At 40.8% G+C, this 24,391-nt stretch overlaps 2 protein-coding genes across 9 annotated transcripts in view; one reads left to right on the forward strand and one right to left on the reverse strand.

Annotated features, from left to right (window-relative positions):
- Positions 1 to 2,216, forward strand: part of PTK2B (protein tyrosine kinase 2 beta) — a 129,879-nt gene extending 127,663 nt beyond the window's left edge. For all 7 annotated transcript variants that reach the window (XM_058164754.1, XM_058164752.1, XM_058164755.1 and 4 more), the window contains one exon: positions 581 to 2,216. In XM_058164754.1, the coding sequence (XP_058020737.1) occupies positions 581 to 796 (216 nt within the window). In that variant the 3' untranslated portion in view covers positions 797 to 2,216. The remainder of the gene's footprint in view (positions 1 to 580) is intronic.
- Positions 2,217 to 5,474: 3,258 nt separating this feature from the next.
- Positions 5,475 to 24,391, reverse strand: part of CHRNA2 (cholinergic receptor nicotinic alpha 2 subunit) — a 39,373-nt gene continuing 20,456 nt past the window's right edge. For both annotated transcript variants that reach the window (XM_058162184.1, XM_058162185.1), the window contains 3 exons: positions 23,636 to 23,745; positions 14,118 to 15,210; positions 5,475 to 6,356 (listed from right to left, as the gene is read on the reverse strand). In XM_058162184.1, the coding sequence (XP_058018167.1) occupies positions 6,231 to 6,356; positions 14,118 to 15,210; positions 23,636 to 23,745 (1,329 nt within the window). In that variant the 3' untranslated portion in view covers positions 5,475 to 6,230. The remainder of the gene's footprint in view (positions 6,357 to 14,117; positions 15,211 to 23,635; positions 23,746 to 24,391) is intronic.

The raw sequence follows: 24,391 nt of genomic DNA on the forward strand, positions 1-24,391 counted from the left end.
CCACCAGAAGATACTACTTATGTGGGCTGGTGCTCAATAAACTACTGCTTATCAGAATAGATAACACTTAATTTGCCAGGTTTGCAACAGTGTTTTGTCTCAGCGTAAAGAAGATAGCCTGTTTCCCTGAAAATAAGACCCAACCGTAAAATAAGTGCTAGCATGATTTTTCAGGAGGCTCATAATATAAGCCCTACCCACAAAATAAGCCCCAGTTAAGATTGTCAGCTAGATGGATGCATTTAGTATGGTATTTCCCCAAAAATAAGACCTAATCAGAAAATAAGCCCTAATGCATCTTTTGGAGCAAAAATTAATATAAGACCAGTCTTATTTTCGGGGAAACACGTTAGTATTTCATAGTTGAGGTTCTATTTTGAAATATTTAATGAAATATCCTTTTGCGTTTTGAATGTATTATTTTTTTTTCCTAAAAGCCAAAGCAAATAAATATGGAATCAGATTTTTTTTTCTCTCCAAAAGAGTTAATTGGGGTTGTCTTAAAACACCCTGTTAAGATTGACCTTGAAATAATACTGGATTTAATGGCCACCTATTCCTGTGCGTTTCCCATTGGCAGATTGAGGGTACCCAGAAGCTCCTAAATAAGGACCTTGCGGAACTCATCAACAAGATGCGTCTGGCTCAGCAGAATTCTATGACCTCATTGAGCGAAGAATGCAAGCGCCAGATGTTAACGGCTTCACATACTCTGGCTGTGGATGCAAAGAATCTCCTGGATGCTGTAGACCAAGCCAAGATGCGAGCAAACCTTGTGAAGGTCTCTTTTGAGTGATCGAGAAGGCTGACTTATGGATTTTGTAAAACATCCCTCCACAACTTTCACATCCTGTCCCCCATCCTGCCTCACCAAAAACTGCTTGTGTCTTTGATTTTGTCACGTCTGTCTTCTGAGAGCAACGGAGAAGCCATGCTCAGGGCAAGGAAGAGACCTTTTTTCCCCCCAGTGTTCTGTGGACAATGCTGCTAAGGGACACTGTGTGCACGAGAGGATCCTAATCCCAAAGGTGAGGATTCTTTCAACCAAACTTTGAACTCTGAATCTGCACCGGTCGTTCCATCATAGAAAGTGACTTCTGAATATATTCTGCTTCCTTTGACAGTACCTCTGGCATCAAGTGATACAGTTTGTCTCCCTGGTGAAAGAATCAAAGGCAGGGGTGGGTAGGTTTGTGAGCCTCTACACTGTGGGCTTGTGAGCCTCTACACTGTTCTCAGGCTAAGCCCAAAAAAAAAAAAAAAAGACATGTGAGATTTCTCCTTGGTTGATCCAAGGGTTCTAAAAAGCCTAGTGAGGGAGAATACGTTTGCTAGGTCTTGCTGCATCTATTTTGACTGAAGATGTTCCCATGGGGATGCTGGTTCCTCAGAAGAGACTGTGCATCTTTCTGTGTTGTATAGAAACATATATTTAATGGCCATATCTGAATGTGTGCACCCTCCCTAAATCTTCTTCCCTTAATAGCCTCATTTATTGAATTTTTGAACCAGTTTAAACAATAGATCTCTCTCTCTGTCAATTATACAGATTCAAATAAATGTATAAAGCCATAAAGAAGTACAGAAGGGCATCAGGGTTTAAGAAGTTGGTTAACTTGAAAAGTTACTTGTAGCCACCACAATCTTCCTGGGTTTTTAGGTATAAGGTTGCAATTTTAGATGTAAATGACATTAGTACAGCTGGGGTGGGGAAGGGGTTATACATATCTTCCCTCCCCTTATGAATATAGATCAAACACAGATCTGATCCCATATTTGCTACTGAATTATAATTTGAAATTAAAGTTTCCTGGTAAGCATTGGAATTATGCCTCATAAATATGGGGCTTACGTTTTGCTACTGAAATTGACGTTTCTGTTGAAAACAAGCACGTTTTGAAGGATTAGAAGCCATCAATATGTTTGTAATTCTATTGTCTTGAATGCAGGTGTCTCATTCCTGAGAGAGAGGAAGGGATGGGAGGGGGGGAGGGAGCTTGAAAAGGTGCCTAAAAAATTGACAAGGTATTTATATTTCTTGACCTACGTGAGGTTAGCACAGTTTATCCATACTTCTTCATATTATCTTTATGTGTTTTAAAAAAAACAAGTTTAGAAAACTTTGTTTGCTATGTGAGTTTTGACCAGAAAATTAAAGCAATGTTGTTTATTTTGCCTGAGATAAATTAAATATAAAACTCCAGTGGCTGATCTTCCATTTCTCCATCATCATTTTTTTCTTATCTAAAGACCTAATGTGGTGCTATAATGCAGTGTCATGCTTTACTATCTGCACATAGAGCAGGGATGTCAAACCTGCATCATCAAGTTGTTGTCACATAATGTATCGTGACTTTTTTTCCCTTTGGTGGTGGGCATGGCCAGCGCATGATGCATCCAGCCCACAGGTGGTGAGTTTGACACCCCTAACATAGAGGTTGCAGGTTTGGTCCCTGACATTTTATAGTTGAAAAGGCTCTACAGTTGGGAGGACTCCCTGACTGCAACCTGAAGAACCATAGTTCAGTGTCAAACTTGCATCATCAAGTGACGTATCACGTTTTCCCCCTTCGTTAAAATGAGGGTGGGAGTGGCCAGCGTATGATGTATCCGGCCTGTGGGCCACGAGTTTGACACCCCTGCCATAGTTGGTGTAATCATTCTATTAGGCTGTCGCACAAAAGAATTGACAGCTACTATATGCAATAGTAAAATAGCTGCAATGATTACAGTAATGTAGTGGCCACTCCACACAAATTTTCTTGGGGCTTCAGCTTATTACAACTTTCACTCTATTGACAGAGCCAAGCTACCATATTTTTTTGGAGTATAAGATGCACCTTTTTCCCCAAAAAAAGAGGGTGAAAATCTGAGTGCGTCTTATACTCTAAATGTAGCCCCACCCAGCTTCCCAACGGATATTTCAGAGGCTGAAAGAAGCTTCAGAAAAGAAGCCCCCAAACAGAACTTCAGAAAAGAAGCCCCCAAACAGAACTTCAGAAAAGAAGCTCCCAAACAGAGCTTCAGAAAGGAAGCCCCCAAACAGAGCTTCAGAAAAGAAGCCCCCAAATAGAGATTCAGAGGGGTTTTTTCTGAAGCTCTGTTTTGGAGGCTTTCAGAGGCAGAAAAAAGATTTTTCTGAAACAGAGTTTCAGAGGCAGAAAAAAAAGAAAAAAAAAAGAAAAAAAAAAGCAAGGCACAGAGCTCACAACCAAGGAACCTGTTGCTAAAATTCACCTCTGGGAACAGCTGATTAGAGGTATTCCGGGAGGCCAATCCAGCTGCCAATCAGCATTTTTCTTCTTTTCCTCCCAAAAACTAAGGAGTGTTTTATACTCTGGTGCATCTTATACTCCGAAAAATACAGTACTTCTGTTTCAAACATATATAGACTGCTTATGATACTTTGCTATATTCACAAGATTCACAGAGAATTACAGTGTATGCACGTTTTTGGTTATTCATTGAGCCAGCATTAATAGTCTCAAGATATCTCAAACTTTTCTGAAGCCCATACATTGTATTCCAGCCAAAATGCAAGGATGTGTGTGCGTTATTTATGACTCAATGCAAAATTCTCCAATGCAAAATTCTCAAAGCAGATAGCAAAACTGAACAAAAATACAAATGATGATAATTAAGGGTCCGTTACATTTTCCTGTAAACAAAACAAGGTTGGTTAGGCTGGATATTTTAAAAAACAGTGCATATTCACTTGCTGTTAGAAACCCCTTGGCAAATTATTGATTCTTACAATTACTCTGCATGATGGGTAGTTTGTGGGCATTTTTCCAATGCTTGAGGGTGTTTTAAAAAGCAAAATCAATGACTTAATCATCCCTTAAAAGCCAAAAAAAACCTGAGCATTTTTCCAAGCTTGCCAGAGTGGAAAGTATTAAAGGAATAACATTTACAGTTCCTTGGTGCCTCATAAAACAAGCAAAACACTTGGTTGTGTTGATTTTAATGACAACATGAGGTCACTGTTCACCTATATCCACTGCCCCAAGTGGCTCCAAAATCATTGTCTGCCCCTATATTATGACTTAGAAATGAACCAGGCCCAAAAAGCGACTAAATTGGCTCTATGGATCCCCCATGTGCTTGCATTTCATCAAAGGAGATGGGTTGTGCCACCAAGTACACAATCCAAGTGAAAATGTTGATACGGAAACAAGATTACTCACCCGATTTCAAAAGAGGGACAGGGATCTCAATCAAAAATACCAATTCTACTTCTGAAGTTTTGTAAAAAGCAGCATTTTAAAAATCAGTTTGCAAAGATGCTATCCCAGCCCCAATACTGCAGTGTGATGAGCCAGCAAAATGATCTGCAAATTTTCTATGATCAGTGGTTGGCTCAAGACCATCACACGCTCTGCTTGTCTTTGTCCTCTGTGAATCCTTGCACTTTGCCTGACAAAGAGGAGCTGAGGTTGTTGATAGCGGGACTCCTGGTAAGCCATCAAGGAGGATGACAGTTTGTCAGGAGAAGGAACTACAGCAAAGGGAAAATCAATTGTCACTAGCCAAAAAGAACGGTGTTCCATCCATTCAACCACCCTTCCTGTCATCCTTTAATGACGACATAATCCCTTGCAGGGTGAAGTCTGGGCAACCGAATGGAGCTGAATGTTTACTGGCCCAATGCCCTTCCTGTCGCCAATGCGGAGTTTCATTCAAGAGATATATTCTCGTTGTGCCCAGTGAAAGAAACATCTACCTCTACCTAGGATTGAACTCACAGCCTCCTGATTGTGAGACAAGAGCTCCACCTCTAGGCCACCACACCCCACCTCCATCCACCCATCCTGTGATATTTTCAAACATTTGTTTGCCTGCAGTTCAAAGTGGAATCTCTAAAAAGTCTCTATGCTACTCAAGAATTACTCCATTTTCTATAACTACCGATTGTATGCATTCCTCATGCTCATAGATTTTTTTGAAGGGCAAAATATAATATTCTGAAAACCAGGTTTGGAAACTTTGTTCTTGTACCCTCAGATTTACAGAGATGAGTGTAGAAAGCAAGAGGAAGCCTGTAAGCCAAATATACAGGGACTTCTTTGCCTCTTAACATCCTAGGAGAAGAGGATGGTTGGTGTGATTTAAATAGGAGACTGAGCACACCTGAAACCTCTGTGCTTCACTGACAAAAAATGGCCACATTGAATAGGTCTCCTATCTGAAAAACTGCACCAATGAATGGATCAGCTAATTTTCATGCATGAAGGTAGCAAATAACCAAGGAATGAATTAGAGATATTGAAAACCAAGCTTAAATGCACCATCTTACAACTCCCATCATCCCCAGCCAGCACAACCTTTGATCGGAGTTGCAATCCAACATATCCAACAAAAATCACATTGGAAAAAGTTGTTGTGCCCTAATCGAGGAACAGAACTCAGGATGCAATAAGTTGGAAACATTTTTTACTTTCATTAACAGTAGTTCTCAGAGGGTATGGATGACTAGCTACTATCTTAATAACATTTCTACTTTAAGTCCCTTAATAGAAAATTTATTATCCACCTGACTGCTTGCCACAGCAGGAAGATGAGGTATAAACCAAATGATGGCATAATAAATATTTTCCATGCATCTCCAGAAATTCTCATAATTTATAAATCCTCAATACAGAGACTCCCCAGCACATTTTTGTAATACAAGGAATTAAATGCTGCTTCAACAGCATGTAATAAAGAGACTTTGTTAAATCAAAGCACTTTCCCATTTTGGATATTATTCTAGCTCACATTGTGACATTTTCCCACCGCAACCAGCTTTTTAACTTTTCCCTTGGCTTTTCTGGAATAACAGCAGACAAGCTTAATGAGCCACAGCATCAAGAATTTCTGGCCACTGCACTATATGTGGCTCATAAGCCCCTTTTATGCCCCACAGAACTGCCCCACATCATATTGCTGAATAATGGTGGCATGGTTTTCTCTTGATTTTTGGCAAAACAAAAATATGTAAAACAGGTACACGAAACCTCAAGTTTAAATTTGCATTTTTTTTGTTTAACTTTGCATTACAGTTCTTTGTTTAAGTTTTGGGGGTTTTATATGATGTTAATAATTCCTGGGCAACAGATACTGGATCAAGAGGATGATCCTACTATTAGCTTCTTTAGGAAGGCAAATGGAAGTTTGGGTGGCATTTTTGTGGAGGCTGTCTGGTGGTGTTGATGTATTTAAAGGTAGCTTCTTCATCCTGCATATCAGTGCTAGATCATGCCTGCCAGAAATGGAGGAAGGAAAAGTCCAATTGTCCCCAGCAAACAGACAAAGATAAACATCCAGAGGAAGATGCGGTCAATCACCATGGCAACATATTTCCAATCTTCTTTGACCTGCAACAAATGAAAAATCATGACCAGGGCGACCAATCCCCAAGTTAACAGGAATTCAATATGATTGGAATGGGAAAACTTAAAAACATACCACGAATGCTTCAGTAACTTAGTAGGTTAGCAATAGCAATAGCATTTAGACTTATATACCATGTTATAGTGCTTTATAGCCCTCTCTAAGCAGTTTACAGAGTCAATATATTGCCCCCAACAATTTGGGTCTTCATTTTACCCACCTTGGAAGGATGGAAGGCTGAAGCAACCTTGAGCCTGGTGAGATTTAAACTGCCAAATTGCAGGCAGCCTGCAGGCAGCAGAAATAGCCTGCAGTACTGCTCTCTAACCACTGCGCCACCGCAGCTCCAACACTGGAAATTTTTAAGAAAATGTTGGATAGCCATTTGTCTGAAATGGTATAGAGTTTCCTGCCTGGGCAGGGGGTTGGACTAGAAGACCTCCAAGGTCCTTTCCAACTCTGTTATTATGTTATGTTAAGTAAGCAAGTAGGCATAGTAAGCATCAATGTGCCATACCAGAGAATAATTATCTATCAGAGTTAAAATAGATAAAAAGTAAAACTAACAGGATTGGGCTGAAAAAATCCAGGTGAATACTAGATAGCAGCAAAGAGGATACTTTATGATATCCCATAGTTATCTACTGAGAAGTTGTCAAGATTTTGGTATTCCAGATATGGTAGCTCTACAGAGTATAGAAAATTCAATGTGCTGGATGAAACTATTCAGTTAGTTGGGGTCCTTCAGAGTTGGGAGATTTTGATTAAGGGAAGCAAAATCTTCCAAGCTTTTGGATTCGTGCTGGAGCCCATCTTCAGGGAACTTGTCTCTAGCTTAATTTCTTTTGCTAGAGAGAGTTGTCTGAAGATGGGCTCCAACATGAGTCCTAAAGGTCAGAAGACAAAACCTCTGGCCCCAGTAACTGACCCAGATTGCATCCCACAACATTATCCTGGGACACATACAGTATATTCTCCTTCATTCATGAAAAACAAAATCGCCTGGGAATGATTTTGGCAAACTGTGAGGAGATGTATAACACATCATTTGGAGCTCACAGATCCATCTAAGTTGGATGAACATGAAATAGGAGGCCTTTAAAAAAGAGATAAAACAAGTGTCACATGCCATATAGATCAATGGCCCTACTCTTGTACATTGGGTGTTCACCGAGTAACGAAGGTATATTTCCTCTCTGGACCATTACCAGCTAGAGGTGGGCTGCACTTACATTCACAATGGGTTCGCTGGTTGTGAGCGCACACGTGCCCCTTTGGGACTGAAATGGAGCTTCAAACATGCCGCTAATCAACTCAGGCAGCTCCAGTGAGTACAGCAGGGGTGGCACAGAACTCAGCTGGGCAGCTTGGGCCGGGGGAACGAGCCAGAAAGTTAATTATATCTGGAAAGCATAGCACAAGGGCGGGTGGGCGAGCCCAGCCAGTGATTACAGCTAAGGGTTCACCCGAACCCGCACGACCATGCAGCAGCCTACTACTGTTACCAGCCCCATCTTTCAGGCAGGGTGTGAAATCGCAATATATCCCCCCAGGCTGAAAGAGTAAACTTTGCCCAGGAAGGAATTTCAGGGATGGAGGTCCTATGGGCAGATCAACCTGACCCATGATATTAGAGAGTTACAGTCTATGGGTGATACTAACCATTGTGGTTGGCTGAGAAGTTTCTGTCACAATTGTGAATGTGTAAACCTCCAGCCCGTAGAAAAATATGGTAGTAGAGATGGTACTGCCTTAACTGTTCTGCCTCAAGGTCTTTTAATGACATGCAAATTAAAGAACGTACGTTGTGGATTCTGCTGGCTTTGTTTCCCTTCCCACTGAGCATTACGTGCAGCTTGGAAAACATCTACCAATGCTGATGCTACTTCTTAATTTGTGATGAGACAACTTTGGGCAGGGGTAGATATGTCCCTGGAACAGAAAGTTTAACCGCCCTCCAAGTTTTATTGCTTGACTGATTGATTGACGAAGCTTTACATTGCCTCAGTTTCAGTCAACTCTAAGATATTCACAGTCCAACAATAGCTCTAATAAAGGCAAGGCAGTAAAACACTGTAATATAGCTCCCCACAACATTCATCTGTGGCGTCTCGTCTTTTTTTCAGCAGCCTGGTCTCCAGAGGCCTTCCACAATAACTAGTGGGCAGGATAAGCTATTCCGTATCCTGCACACACACAGGAAGTCCATTTCTGTACTTCCTGTCATTGCCTAAGTAATAAGGTGCAGGTGTGGATATGCATTTAAAGAGTGTCTACCAAGCCCCAAAATAGCCAGCCTGATTGGGGATGGGTGGGATTGCATCAGTGAGGCAGGAGGGAACCAGTTGGATTCTTGCTCTCAATTTCATTTGCTACCTAGAGAGCTGGAGAGTATGAAGGGGTGTGTGTGTGTGTGTGTGTGTGTGTGTGTGTGTGTGTGTGTGTGTGTTGCTTTAAAAGTCAGTCTCCCCATGACCACAAATGATCTATGAGGTAGCAGAAAGCTTTTGGTAAAAGCAAGAGTTTCCATGTAAAGAGCAACACTGTGAGGAATTGCAAGTGAAAGAGGAGATAACTTATGATCTGAAATGGTAGGACAAGAGAGGAAATCTTCATACACCCTCTTTCATACCAACATTTTCCTTCTTCTTTCTCTTAATTGATGACTATGCTGACTCCATAGCAACAAAAATAGAGATGGCTAAACCGGATTGTGGCTTTGCCTGTGCAAGCCCAGTGGTCAATTTTTGCAGAACTGGCTGGGAAGTTTCCAAGCTGTCCTCACAGAGTTATGGAGGAAAATGCCTAAAGGTTGAAGGAGAGAGGTGCGGTGACGCCAGACAAAGTGGACAATGGTAGGTGGCAGATCCCAGTCGCTGAAAACATCACTGACCACATTGGCTGTGACCTATCCTAATGTGTGTCCATAGCAAAAACTGTGTTGGGGAAGGAAGGAAAATACCACTTCAAAACTAGAATCCCTTAGGACAAATTTAAAGTACTGCAGCTGTGGGCTGGAGATAAGACAAAAACAGCACCATGAGGGCATGATATTTAAAAAAATAGTTAGGAGGCATGTTTATGCTATAAATGAAGGTTGTGAAGATGAGCCTCTTCAGGGTAAGGATATCATCCTTAGCATCCAGCAGACATCTAAGATGATTAGAAACAATTTGATGAGGTCAATTCTTGGTGCCTGATACTCCGCTTTTATATCTACCTAGGCCACCTCATATCCCTTCCATTTGGTCTGTTTAAGAGGAGAGAGATTTGAGCTACTGGCGGCATTTTTATCTGCACTTAATGCCTTTTCTATCCAAATACAATTGAACATTTAGCTATTTCCTTTTTCTTACTGTTAATAAAACTCACTTTTAAATCATGAAACTGATGCTTCAGTTTTTATCTTATCAGAAGGATAACCCACCCTGTTTTTATCTTATCAGAAGGATAACCCACCCTGTTAAAGACCTTGGAGTTTTCATATCAAATGATCTAAGTGCCAAAGCCCACTGCAACTACATAGCGAAAAAGGTTCTAAGAGTTGTAAACCTAATTTTGCGTAGCTTCTTTTCCAAAAACTCTACACTACTAACCAGAGCATACAAAACATTTGCTAGACCTATCCTTGAATACAGCTCACCTGTCTGGAAATCATACCACATTTCAGACATCAATACAATTGAATGTGTCCAGAAATATTTTACAAGAAAAGTTCTCCACTCCTCTGAATACAACAAAATACCTTATGCCACCAGACTTGAAATCCTGGGATTAGAAAACTTAGAACTCCGCCGGCTCCGACAAGACCTGTGTTTAACACACAGAATCATCTATTGCAATGTCCTTCCTGTTAAAGACTACTTCAGCTTCAATCGCAATAATACAAGAGCAAACAACAGATTTAAACTTAATGTTAACCGCTTCAATCTTGATTGCAGAAAATATGACCTTTGTAACAGAGTTGTTAACGCTTGGAACACACTACCTGACTCTGGTCTCTTCTCAAAATCCCAAAAACTTCAACCAAAAACTGTCTACTATTGACCTCACCTCATTCCTAAGAGGACTACAAGGGGCATGCATAAGAGCACAAAAGTGCCTACCGTTCCTGTCCTATAGTTTCCTTTCGTTATATCAAATTAATGTAGTTATTGCATACTTTTGCTTATATATATGCTTATATGATGTGTTATTGTTTTATGTTGATGCTTGTGTATACTGTTGTGACAAAATAAAAAAAAAAGGAGAAGGACTGCTATCGCATATCTCAAAACTACCTGCAGGGGTCTCCAACACTGGCAACCTTAAAAGGGAGTCTTGCAGGGGTCACCAGCCTTTGGAGGAGGGGTCTCCAACTTTGGCAACTTCAAAACTTGTGGACTTCAACTTCCAGAATGCTGGCTGGGGATTTCTGGGAGTTGAAGTCCACAAGTCCCACCAGACTTGAAATCCTTGGCTTAGAAAACTTGGAATTCCGTCGCCTTCAACAAGACCTAAGTTTAACTCATAGAATCATCTATTGTAATGTCCTTCCTGTTAAAGACTACTTCAGCTTTAATTGCAATAATACAACAGCAACCAATAGATTTAAACTTAATGTCAACCGCTTTAATCTAGATTGCAGAAAATATGACTTCTGTAACAGAATCATCAGTGCTTGGAATACTTTACCTGACTCTGTGGTCTCTTCCCATAATCCTAAAAGCTTCAACCAAAAACTTTCTACTATTGACCTCATCCCATTCCTAAGAGGACCATAAGGGGTGTGCATAAGCGCACAAATGTGCCTACCGTTCCTGTCCTATTGTTTTTCTTTTCTTCTTCCTATATCTCATTCGTCATCTTCAGGCTTCAGCTTCGTGCTTCGTGCTCCCAGAAGCACGAAGCTGAAGCCTGAAGATGACGAATGAGATTTCGTCGAAGCGTCGCCAAGACACTTCCAATTTTACACGGGAGAAAACCCGAACAACCAAAGACCTATATACAAACACCCGTGAAAACCTCAGAAAACATATATATATATATATATATATATATATATATATATATATATATATATATATATATATATATATATATATATATATATAGGTCTTTGGTTGTTCGGGTTTTCTCCGTGTAAGATTGGAAGTGTCTTGGCGACGTTCGACAAGTCTCATTCGTCATCTTCAGGCTTCAGCTTCGTGCTTCTGGGAGCAATGTGTGATCGCAGCTGTTTCTTCCTTTAACTGCTAGTGGGGTTTGAACTGATTGGGTGGGAGCTTGGCTGTGCTCTGATTGGATGGGGGTTTTCTGTGCTCTGATTGGATGGGGTGTGTCCTGTGTTGGTGGGGGCTTGGTTGTGCTCAGTCTAGTCTGTGCTGCAGGGGATTTGAGCTGGTGAGCTGCATAGCTGTTGTTTGGCTTTGTGGTCGTGCTACATCTTCATAGTGGGTGTCAGTCTGCTGCATGAATGGATTGGAGGGGTTTGAAATGGCTAATGTTGCAGCTGCGGTCTGGCTTCTGGTCCTTGGTCGTGCTTCATGATCAGTGTGGGTTTGGGTCTGCTTTCTGGGTGGATGTGCGGTGGTGACATCCTGTGTGGACCTTGTGAGTGTGGGTCTGGTGTCATTCCTCGTGTTAGGGACTCGTTAGGGACTCGTTAGGGACAAGTCCCTAACACGAGGAATGACACCAGACCCACACTCACAAGGTCCACACAGGATGTCACCACCGCACATCCACCCAGAAAGCAGACCCAAACCCACACTGATCATGAAGCCAGACCGCAGCTGCAACATTAGCCATTTCAAACCCCTCCAATCCATTCATGCAGCAGACTGACACCCACTATGAAGATGTAGCACGACCACAAAGCCAAACAACAGCTATGCAGCTCACCAGCTCAAATCCCCCTGCAGCACAGACTAGATTGAGCACAACCAAGCCCCCACCAACACAGGACACACCCCCATCCAATCAGAGCACAGAAAAACCCCCATCCAATCAGAGCACAGCCAAGCTCCCACCCAATCAGTTCAAACCCCCACTAGCAGTTAAAAGGAAGAAACAGCTGCGATCACACATTGCTCCCAGAAGCACGAAGCTGAAGCCTGAAGATGACGAATGAGATTTCGTCAGCGTCGCCAAGACACTTCCAATCTTACACGGAGAAAACCCGAACAACCAAAGACCTATATACAAACACCCGTGAAAACCTCAGAAAACAAAATATATATATATATATATATATATATATATATATATATATATATATATATATATATATATATATATATATATATATATATATATATATATATATATATATACTTATACCTCCTAATATTTACTCATATATATGTTTATATACTATATAATCTTTTTGAATGATGCCTACATATATTGTTGTGACAAATAAATAAAATAAAATAAAATAAATAAATAAATAAAGTCTTAAAGTTGCTCTGTAACTAGAGCTAGGAGAAGATGCTACAGAATTGTATTATTATTATTGTTGTTGCTGCTGCTGCAGTTGTTGTTGTTTCCAGTTTATGGGTGAGTAACTGGATCAGGCTGTTAAGAACGTCAGATTTCTTTCATAAATCAGCATTAAGAAAAAGCCTAGCCAAGATATTTCCTTCCTTCAGGAAGATGGGTGGAAACAAAAAAAGTTCTGTTTATCATATAACTGGATGAGCCTGCCAGTCACAACACACACACACAAACACACACACACATAACTTCAGGTGGCCTGAAAGCCCTTTCTCAATGAAATGGGTCACTTCAATTTGTTGATTTTTTCTGAAAAGAAAAGGAACATCTTATAAAATTCCAATGAAGTTTCAGCTGGAAGGAGCTCCTAAGGTTAAAACGAAGACTGCATGCCATATCTGGCAGACAATGGAATCATAAATTAACAGTGCAGTTCACTTCAGGCTGAATCAGCATAAGCCCATTAAACCTAATTGATCTTATGCGCAAATAAAAATATTGTAGAATAAGTTAAATGAGTCAGCAAAAACAAAATATACATTGTGGGTTGCAGTGGGAGAGGTTCATGAAAATATTTGTCCTTGAATTCCTGTATTAATATTGTGATTTGTGATTGTGCACTAATTCAGATTATATTCCTTCCTGCTCCGCTTTTCTCACAAAAGGTCTACCTTTTACCTTCTCCTATCCTGCCAGGCTGATTTCACTCTTAGATGTAGTTCAGGGGTGAAATCCAAAAATTTTCCCTACCAGTTCTGTAGGCGTGGCTTGGTGGGTGTGGCAGGGGAAGGATGTTGCAAAATCTCCATTCCCACCGCACTCAGAGGCCAGCCAGAGGTGGTATTTGCCAGTTCTCTGAACTACTCAAACTACTCTGGCGATCCCAGCTGAGTTGCCTGATCATCAGGGGTTTTTAAAAGCATTTTTTTACAACCTCTTTGGCTGAAGAGGTTGTAGAAAAAATGCTTTTAAAGGTAAAAAGAAAAAAATTTGGCCATGCCCACCCAGTCACATTACCCCCACCACCACCAAGCCATGCCCACAGAACCAGTAATAACAAATTTTACATTTCACCCCTGGTCTAAGGGCTGAGAAACCTCTTGCAGACAGGTCTTCAGGCTACTGAATTTAAGTGATTCCAAACGATTTAAGTGGGAAGCTGGGGAAATATTCCTCAGGGCTGGGGATATATGAAAGAAGACGGACTGAGAAGGCCAAAGTTCTAATCCAGAAAAACAATTCTTAGTATCTGAGACTTAGTGACTCACCGAGAAATCTGCATCTTCAGCTCGCAGGTGATTTGCTATGAAGTGCACCCCTTCCAGCGCCTTCAAGATGCTTGGAGACAGCCGAATGCCCTGCTCAGATGAAGCTGAACGTTCTGTTTTGATAGTGGCTGGGCGATGAACCAGTTCCACAAATTTTCTTCCCAGATGTTGCGCACTGGTGTAGCGATATTGAAGGCATTGGTGGTGACAAATGCTTTGCAAGGGTAGCCGGCCAGCCTGAATCATCTCTTCGTGATTCTCCTCTTCCTCATCCCACCTATCATCTACGTCTGTCTCCAGCCAACACCGTGAAGTGCTGAGGTTTGCCGGAGGCATGTCGTATTGTGCAATGACTTCTTCACTGGTCACCCTCAACCCTGAAGCTATTACTGGAGGGCGTTTCATGAAGAGCCAGCGGGGAATGAAATCCAGAAAAACATTCTGGACCCAGTGTGGCATTTTGTGAGTACTGGGTGAGCGATGATGGACATTGAGAACGAAGACTGTGATGACGATGGAGAGGGTGACAAAGATCATGGTGAAAAGCAAATATTCGCCAATCAGCGGGATAACTAGGGAAGTGGATGGGATGATTTCAGTGATAAGTAGGAGAAAGACAGTGAGGGACAGAAGGACAGAGATGCACAGGGTGATCTTCTCACCACAGTCGGATGGCAGGTAGAAGACCAACACGGTCAAGCAGGAAATTAGAAGGCAAGGGATAATGAGATTAATGGTGTAGAAGAGAGGCAAACGGCGGATGATGAAGCTATAAGTGATATCAGGGTAGATCTCACTGCAACAATCATATTTCTTAGTATTGTAAGTGCCCACCGCACTGATAATGGCCCATTCCCCACTTTCCCAGTAGTCCTTAAGGTCGACATGGTGCTCCATGCTTTCCAAGTCAATCTTGGCCTTGTCATAAGTCCATGAACCAAATTTCATTTTGCAGTTCTGTTGATCAAAGGGGAAGAAGGTTACATCAATGCTGCAGGAACTCTTATAGATGGCTGGTGGCACCCACTTCACACTGCCGTTAGAGAAAAGGTGAGCCTTTATCATATGGGTGACAGCAAACTCTCCATCAGCACTTGAGAGAAAAGAAAAGAGGAATTAGGAGCAGACCGTTTAACCTTAAACGAACTTCTGCATCTTGAGGAATTATATAGGGACAGCATTGTAATCCACTGAATTAAAGCCAATTAAGAAAGTATTCCTGGTTGCTTTAAATATTGCTTTATTGTGTCAAAAATCTTGATAGTCCTCTCTCTAAATATTACATACTAATACTAATAGAATTTACACAATATAAGTTATCATTTGGTAATCTTATAAAAAGGGGCTTTAATAGTGTATTTGGCCTTGGCGATATAACTACTAAGGCTTAGATCATGTAAACTAAGGAGCAAGAAATAAATATAGGCAGTCTTTGACTTACAACTACAATTGAACCCCAAATTTCTGTTGCTAAATGAGAAATGATAGAATAGAACAGAACAGAACAGAACAGAACAGAACAGAATAGAATAGAATTTTTATTGACACACAAGGAATTTGTCTTGGTGCATATGCTCTCAGAGTACATAAAAGAAAAGATACGTTCATCAAGAATCAAAACCCACTTAATGTTAAGTGGGTTTTGCCCCATTTTACAACTTTTCTTCCCACACTTGTTAAGTGAATCACTGCAGTTGTTAAGTTAGTCACACAGTTGTTAAGACTTTGCTTATCAGAAGGTCACAAAAGGTGATTCTGGGACATTACAGCCCTCATAAATATGAGTCAGTTGCCAAGTGTCCAAATTTTGATCACAGGACCATGGGGATGCTGCAATGGTTGCAAGTGTGAAAAACGGTCATAAGTCACTTTTTTCAGTGCTGTTGTAATTTGGAACAGTCACTAAACAAATTGTTGTAAGTTGAGGACTACCTGTATAACTAGGTTTCTGTTCTGTCCTCTTCGCCTCCGTCCGAACAATGGCTTAATTAGCTGGCTCTTATCAGCTCTGGCAGCAAAAGAATCAGCATCTGCCAAGAGCCCTCATTATCTGCCAAGACGCTGGTGAGTCACAACCTTCAGCTCTAGTCAATCAGTGAATTTGCCTGATACAAAGAGACACACCAGCACTTGCTGCCTTTTATATCCTGTGGGGTGTTGCTCCATATTCAGCACTTCCTAGGCCTGCCCCTCCCCTGCTTCTGTTGTCCCCTTCTCTCCTGCCGACGAAACCTAGGATTCAGCCAAGCCTGATTGCTGTCAGCTGGGTCTGCAGGCGTGGCCTTGGGGGGGGGAAAGAATCAGGGGAAGGAGGCCTCATTATCTCTTTCACCTGGCCTGCTTCTGGCTCCTGGAGCTGAGCCAGGGAGGCCGGTGTTTCTGAGGTAAGTCCTGACGGCCCTTCTGTTGTGTCTCGTCTGATCTCACTACAGCCGGGGCCTTCTTATCTGCTTCCGAACACGGAGGAATGTCCTAGTATGCCTCCCGGCCCCAGCCCTGGCTCCATGCCCAGACAGGCTGAAGAGGAGGAAGTATCTCCAGCCCCCAGCTCTGGCTCCATGCCCAGGCAAACGGAGCAACTAGACCCCTCCCCCTCCTCCACAGCATGTGAGCCTGAGGGAGGTCAATTGCCAACAGCTGCAGACTGGAGTGACGGAGGCAACAGAAGGAAGGGAGGGGCAGGCCTGGATAAGTGCTGAGTCATGGAGCCACACCCCATGGCCTATATAAAGGACCTGCTTTCTGGCATTCTCTGAGTCAGGCAAAGTCTAAACATATCTTGCTGAAGTCACTTTCTGGTCTCCTGCCTGCCCTGAGGACTTTGCTAGGACTTTGGCAGAGCTGCAGAGGCACGCCTGATTCGGATTTCCCTGACCCGGCCGTCAGCGGAGGAGTGAGACACGACACCTTCCCCCTCACTGTCCAAGTCACTTTCTGGCAGCAGGCCCGGCTCCGAGTCACTTTCTGGCAGTAGGCCCCGCTCCAAGGCACTTTCAGGCATGGGGCCAGGTTCGGGGGCGGGAGCCACAACAGTTTCACTGCCACCTACAATTAGCTGCATGAAAGTCATCCTTTTAGAAAGCATGAGAAATGTCAAGTGAACTACTCGAAGATTACTTTGGAACTGAAAAGCTACAAATAAAGAAGAATTAATGGGGTAGATTAACATCAGATTGGAAATCAATATTCGTTTTAATAGCAGCCACCAGAATTTGTATTTATTAGCCCTACCGCAAGCTTTGTTCATCAAACCCATTTAGCTCAGATTTATTGGCAACAGCTTTGTCTGACCCTTCACTTCAGGGACAATGTAAAATTTGTTCTATGCTTCTTACCAATACTACTGTAGGATTTCAGACAAATTTCTGAGCTCTATCTGGTGATGCTGGTAGCCAAACCTGTGACCTTCCTCATCCAGAGGCTGTCCTCCACCACAGATACCAGTGGGAAACCCATCTCGAAGAGACTGGGGTGTCTACACAGTGCTTGTTTTGGGAATCAGCAGAATAATTGTCAGCTTTCAAACAAAAGAGCTACTGAAAGCATTTAAGAAAGCTAAAAATGTCAAATTATCTCAATAAACTGTTCGACCTTCAAAGGGGAATTGAAAATATAACTGATTCCAGCCTCACAGCCACCGCAATGCATATTTACGTGATGCTTTTGCGCAAGTGAATATATTGATGTATACGCATCGACAGATGAGAGTTGATGTGGCTATTTGCTAAGAAAGCATATGGGTTTGCACATTTCACAACTCAATATTACTTTAATTCAAACATAAGTACTTTACAATTTCCATAATTTTAAGAATTCATAGTCTGCTATTCCCGTCATCATTTCTGGTGATGACTGCTGGATTGGCTAGATGATAGCAGCAGCAGCAGCATGTGGAAAAGAGTTAAATGTAACACTGCCTCCCAAATCAATAGATTATAAACAGAATAACAGCATTGGAAGGGACCTTGGCGGTCTTCTAATCCAACTCCCTGATCAAAGAGGAGACCCTATATCATTCCAGACAAGTGGCTGTCCGGTCTCTTCTTAAGAGCCTCCAGTGATGGAGCACTCACAACTTCCAGTCCACTGATTAATTGTTCTCACTGTCAGGAAATTTCTCCTTAGTTCTAGGTAGGATCTCTCTTTAATGACCTTCCACCTATTATTTCTTGTCCTGCCCCTCAGGTGCTTTGGACAATAAGTTAACTCCGTCTTCTCTGTGACAGCTCCTCAAATACTACAAGACAGCTATCAGGTCACACCTAATCCTTCTCATCAATATGCTAGACATACCTAATTCCCTTAACCATTCAGCCTACGATTTAGTCTCCAGGCCCCTTATTATGATTGCTGCTAAATATACCAAATCTGGTATATGTATATGTATGTATGTATGTATATCCTGGGCAATCCTGTCTATCGTCCTTCCCATCAAATTTTTCCCTCTTCACTCCTCTTCCTGCCCACAACTAAGAAAATGTCAAAGACATGAGACAAACAGACTAGCACTGAAGGCAGAACTGTTATTATTCATGAGGGCCATTTGATGGCAGCATAATATCAGCCAATTGAAGAAAGCCATTCCTCATGGATTAAACTAAGATTTGCACACAGACAGAAAGAAAAGATATTTGCCAGCATTCCTTGGAGGAGAACAGGCTGGGCATCGTCCTTTAAGTTTGCGTCGCTACTGAAGGGAGTACAACATTTCAGCAGCAGTTAAAAGTGGAAAGCATCATCATATTGTTTGTGCAGTGTGATTCCAGAAAGTACAGATTACAGATTAACAGAGTTGGAAGGGACCTTGAAGGTCATCTAGTCCAACCCCCCGCCCAAGCGGGAGCCACTACACCATTTCTGACAAATGAAAGTCCAATCTCTTCTTGAAAGCCTCCCGTGATGAAGCACCCACAACTTCCAAAGGCAAGCTGTTCCATTGGTTGATTGTTCTCACTGTCGGAAATTTTCTCCTTATTTCTAGGTTGAATCTCTCCTTGGTCAGTTACCATCCATTATTCCTTGTCTGGCCTTCAGGTGCCTTGGAAAATAGCTTGACTCCTCCCTCTCTGTGGCAGCCCCTCAAATATTGGAACACTACTATCATGTCTCCCCTGGTCCTTCTCTTCACTAGACTAGCCATGCCCAGTTCCTGTAACTGTTCTTCATATGTTTTAGTCTCCAGTCCCCTAATCATCCTGGTTGCTCTTCTCTGCACTTTTTTTAGAGTCTCAACATCTTTTTTATAGTGTGGTAACCAAAACTGGATGTTGTAATCTAGGTGTGGTCTTACTAAGGCTTTATAGAGTGGTATTAGTACCTCCCTTGATTTTGATTGTATCCCTTAAGATCCAAATCTGCCATGTTTTCAAGAACAAACCCAAAACGCAGTACAAGTTTGGAACTGCAGAGGCCACAAATTTTGCTCAAGGCCATCTATGAATCAGGAGAGATCATATCTGGATAAAGTATGGTTTGTTGGAGCAAACCCAGATTCATCTAACTTAACAGCCTATTTCCACCAGAAGACAGGGACTTCTGGTAAGCGGGACAAGAAGGAAACAACTGAGATATAAAGGTAGCACGCCTCACCCAAAATGTCTTACATTTTGACAAAATATTTCACTGGATTAAAAAAAAAAAACCATGAGGATGAAACAAATGCCCTGCCTAATGGTATCCTAAGTCTCATGAGTTACTAATAGCAAATTGCACTACATATTGGAAAACTACTGAGCTGGAATGTATTAAGATTGAGCATCTTTTTACTTGGAATAAACAAATGATTGTTCTTATGATATTGTACAAGTAGAATGACTGTTAGTTTTTTGAATGACAATTATTACTCTCTGCATCTTCTGCATTTCATTTCTCTTAGAACTTACTGTTTTGTATCATTCCATCACTCTCTCTAATATAGCAATAACAATAGCACTTAGACTTTGCTTTACAGCCTCTCTAAGTGGGTTACAGAATCAGTCTCTTGCCCCCAACAATCTGAGTCCCCATTTTACCCACCTCAGAAGGATGAAAGGCTAAGTCAACCTTGAGCCTGTGAGATTCAAACTGCCAAATTGCAGGCAGCCGGCACTCAGCAGAAGTAGTCCACTGTACTGCATTCTAACCACTGTGCCACCGTGAATCTTATCATTTATTATATCATTTATTGAGGTGTATAGCTGGTGGAGATATATGTATATTACTGAAATGATAGTACCTGCATGACTCTGCATGACTGCAGGATGGGTATAGCTTATAGATATGTTGATATTTGAGATGCATTGCTATTCTATTAAGAATGCAAGGATGGTTGATGTTTTTGGAATTATTCATGGTTGAAAGTCTTCTTCCTCTTAGTAGCTAACATTTGTTTTTATTTATTTATTCATTTGTTTTCATTTGTTTCAGGATGGAGATGTAAATATTCATAAGAATTATAAATTGACAATGGCAACAGCATCTAAGGAAAACCTATATAAAATGTTTTATAGATGGCACATGCCACCAGAAAGACTAGCAAAAATGTTTAAAGATAAATCAGCTAAATGTTGGAAATGCTCGAATTTGCCGGGTCATATTATCATATGTGGTGGACATGTAGAGAAGCAAAAAAATATTGGTTTAGAATACAGACATCGTTAAAGGAAATGCTACACAAATCCATAGAATTAAAGCCAGAAATTTTCTTATTGGGTATTTTGCCAGAAAGATATAGCAAAGAAGAAATGTATTTAATTATCCATGTAATAACAGCAGCAAGACTTGTATTTGCACAAAACTGGAAGTTAGAGAGAATCCCATCAGAAGGTGAAGTAATAAAAAAGATCTTAGATTGTGCGGAAATGAATAGATTAACTTTAAGAATAAAATATAAAGAGGAATCAGTGTATTTCAAGACATGGGAAAGATTTTATGTATGGTTAGAAAAGAGACAGAAATAAAAGTCAATAAATAGATAAACAATGTTAATAAATGGCAAAGAAATGAGAAAAATAGTAATTAAGAAATAGAAACCCAGATATCGCCAAAAAGATGGAAAAGGGGGAGGGGGGATGAAGAAGAGAAGGTTATAGATATAAATGTACAACCACGAAATGATGGGTTGGGTAAAATAGAAAAGAAATTAAAAAGAAAGTATATATTATCAGAAGATTGGAATTGCTCGGATACCAAACAAGGGAAATAATATACAATAAGGAAGAAAGAAAGAAGAGAGGAATAGAAGGTAAAATAGAGGAGGTGAAGGAGAGAGAGGGATGGAAGGAAGGAGAAGGAGAGGAAGATTAGTTAGGGGATAAGAGAAGGAGAGGAGGAGGAACAAGAAAGAAGAGAGGAATAGAAGGTAAGATAGAGGAGGTGAAGGAGAGAGAGGATGGAAGGAAGGAGAAGGAGGAGGAAGAAGGTAGGAAAGGAGAAGGAGGAGAAGGAGGAGAAGGAGGGAGGAACAAGAAAGAAGAAGGAGGGAGGAACAAGAAAAGAAGAAGAAGGTTTGTTGTAAAACGAAGGGAAAGAAAGGGTAGAAGAGCAACTCCAAAGGTAATTAAAAAGTTTTATTTGTGTGCTTTCTTTAGAGAAAATATGTATGATTATCTATGAATAAGAAAATGTACATTTATAATATGTGTATCAGAAAAATTTTAAAAAATTAAAAAACCTTTTTTAAAAAAAAAGTATTCATAAGATTGTACAAAATGAAGATCTATCTTATGACTGAAAGATATAGAGCTTGTCATAACAAAATGGTGGATGGGTGTGTATGTTCTGTCTTTTTTGTTTTTTGCTCACCTTTCAGTGGCTTACTTGGACATGATCCACTCACATCAAAATTAACAAATAAATTTACAGTAAAAATTAGCAGTAAATATGACACCATCACGCTGTCTCACACACAGACAATGTAGAGAAAAACAGAGATGATCTTAGAGAAGGTACGTTGATAACCAACCAGGAATGAGAAGTAAGTTTAGCCCAGGGAAACAAAAAAAAATGAAAAAGAAACTTAAAATTGCATAGTCTCTTTTTGATGTAGGAGAGAGGGAAAGGAAGCCTGACAAGCTTTCAAAATTCTGTTATTATAATCTATATCAATAAAAGAGAGTTCTAGTATTTCTTGTGCTGTTTCTTGATCCACTAACCTCAAATTACTAAACATGTACATTTATGTTTGAGCATGTGTGTGTGGTTACACATATAGTTAGGATATCTCTGCCCTGATAAACTCTGCCTCTTAACTCCCACAGTCTGACAGGAAAAGTTGGCTTAACTTCAGTTTAAGAAAATGAACGTCTGTGTAGTTATTTTTCTACATAGGATGCTGCCAATGCGCCTGTATATCATTTGCATTTCTAACATCCTCTCAAATTGTACACAAGAAGATAGATGAGTGCCAAGGACATGTACCGGAAAGCTATGCTTTCCACAAAAACAATCTTCTCTTTATCCCTAAAAGTTGAGGTGCAAAAAGCCACATGTGGGAAAAATGAGAAGGAGGAGAAGGAGAAGGAGAAGACAGCAGTCATGATCCTGTGATGGAAATTCCACTCCGTTTTATGTGCATTGTGCAACACATCACATTCCCCAGGGGAATTCTGGAAGTTGAAGTCCATAAGTCTTAAAGTTTCCAAGGTTGAACATCCCTACATTAAACAGTAATAGGGTTTTGATCACATGTCATGACCGCCATCTTGATTTTTTGCTTCTCCTTATGGATGCTCATGGAAATGGAAAAGTCTCTCTCTTCCCTGAAATTCAGATTTGCTATTGATCTTCATTCATGTGACAAGGGGAAAGTCCCTCAAAACCAACCAATTCCAAATGAAGTTCGGAGCTCTCTGGGAGCCAACTTTTGAAATTAAGTTAGAAGAAAAAGAGGTCTAACCTGTTCCTTGAAATTCTCTGTCTCCCCTTGATATCACTTTACTCTGCAGCAGGTTAGTCTCAGAGCAGTTGGCAACCACTCCAAAAATCTATTCAGGCAATGTTCTTATAATATTTATAATCTAATTACAGAATTAATTAATTCTCTGGGTTATGTTTTATATATATGTATGATTACAAAGTCACAAAATGACCGTGATTCACATCGTACATTAAGCCCCAAAAGAAATTTTAGCGAAGGTCAAGAGAACCAAATTTAGCATCTGATGTTAATGCAGCCATTACATTTTGTAGATGTTGGTCCAATGTGCTCAGTGGGAACATTCAGTTTCAAGGAGCATCCATTTGGATATAGAACAGGCAGGATCTCAGAGTTACCATTAACAGAGATAAGTTGTCTCCAAATTTGTTCCCATAGGTAAAAAATATATAACAACCTTACCTCCATTTCCCAGAGTGTATTATGATTCTGGACTAGGTTTCATTCAGCCCCTTTATTTCATGACATTTGTGTGTTCTTTTGCATTAGTCCTTTCTATGTTAGGTTTTAAGGGAGATTTTTTTTTTAGTGCAATGTCGAGATTTCTTTACATTTGTATTTCTCACTGTCCCAATTCAGCCAGACGTACAATCCCATCACCTACTTGTTATACAGCACAATATCCGGGATCCAAATCATCTCAGAAGGTACTCGAATAGAAGTAACGTTGTCAAAATCTGTTGGATTCCACTGAAGCTTGTAGTCATTCCATTCCTGATGGTAAGGAAGAAGTCTTTGTTCATTTCTTTCTAACAGGATGATGTGATTATTTACAAGGGCACAACAAAGATTATTTATTTGTTTATTTGTTTATTTACCAGACTTATATGGCCACCCATCTCATACAATGACTCTAAGCGGCTCACAACAATTCATAAAATGAATTGTTAATTACAATTTTTAATTGTAATTAAAAAGAAAGATATTGTTCTTCCCATGCACTAGATCAAGCATCCTCATAGCTCAACCACGGTCCTAGATCAATACTTGGGCAAGAATCAGGCCTTCACAGCCTTCCAGAAGGTTAAAAGAGTAGGAATGCCTCTAATCCATGGGTGAAATCCAGCAGGTTCTGGAGAACCGGTAGCGGAAATTTTGAGTAGTTCAGAGAACCAGCAAATACCACCTTTGGTTGGCCCTGGAGTGGGGAGGGAATAGGTGCAGTATTCTTTCCCCGGAGTGGGGTGGGAATGGAGATTTTGCAGTATCCTTTCACTGACATGCCCATCAAGCCATGCCCACCAAGCCATGCTGACAGAACTGGTAGTAAAAAAAATTGAATTTCATCACTGCTCTAATCTCAGGTAAGACCTGTTCAAAAGGGCTGGTGTGGCACATCTCACTGGTCCCACTGGAGGGC

The sequence above is a fragment of the Ahaetulla prasina genome, chromosome 1, assembly GCF_028640845.1.
Source record: "Ahaetulla prasina isolate Xishuangbanna chromosome 1, ASM2864084v1, whole genome shotgun sequence".
Lineage (NCBI taxonomy): Eukaryota > Metazoa > Chordata > Lepidosauria > Squamata > Colubridae > Ahaetulla > Ahaetulla prasina.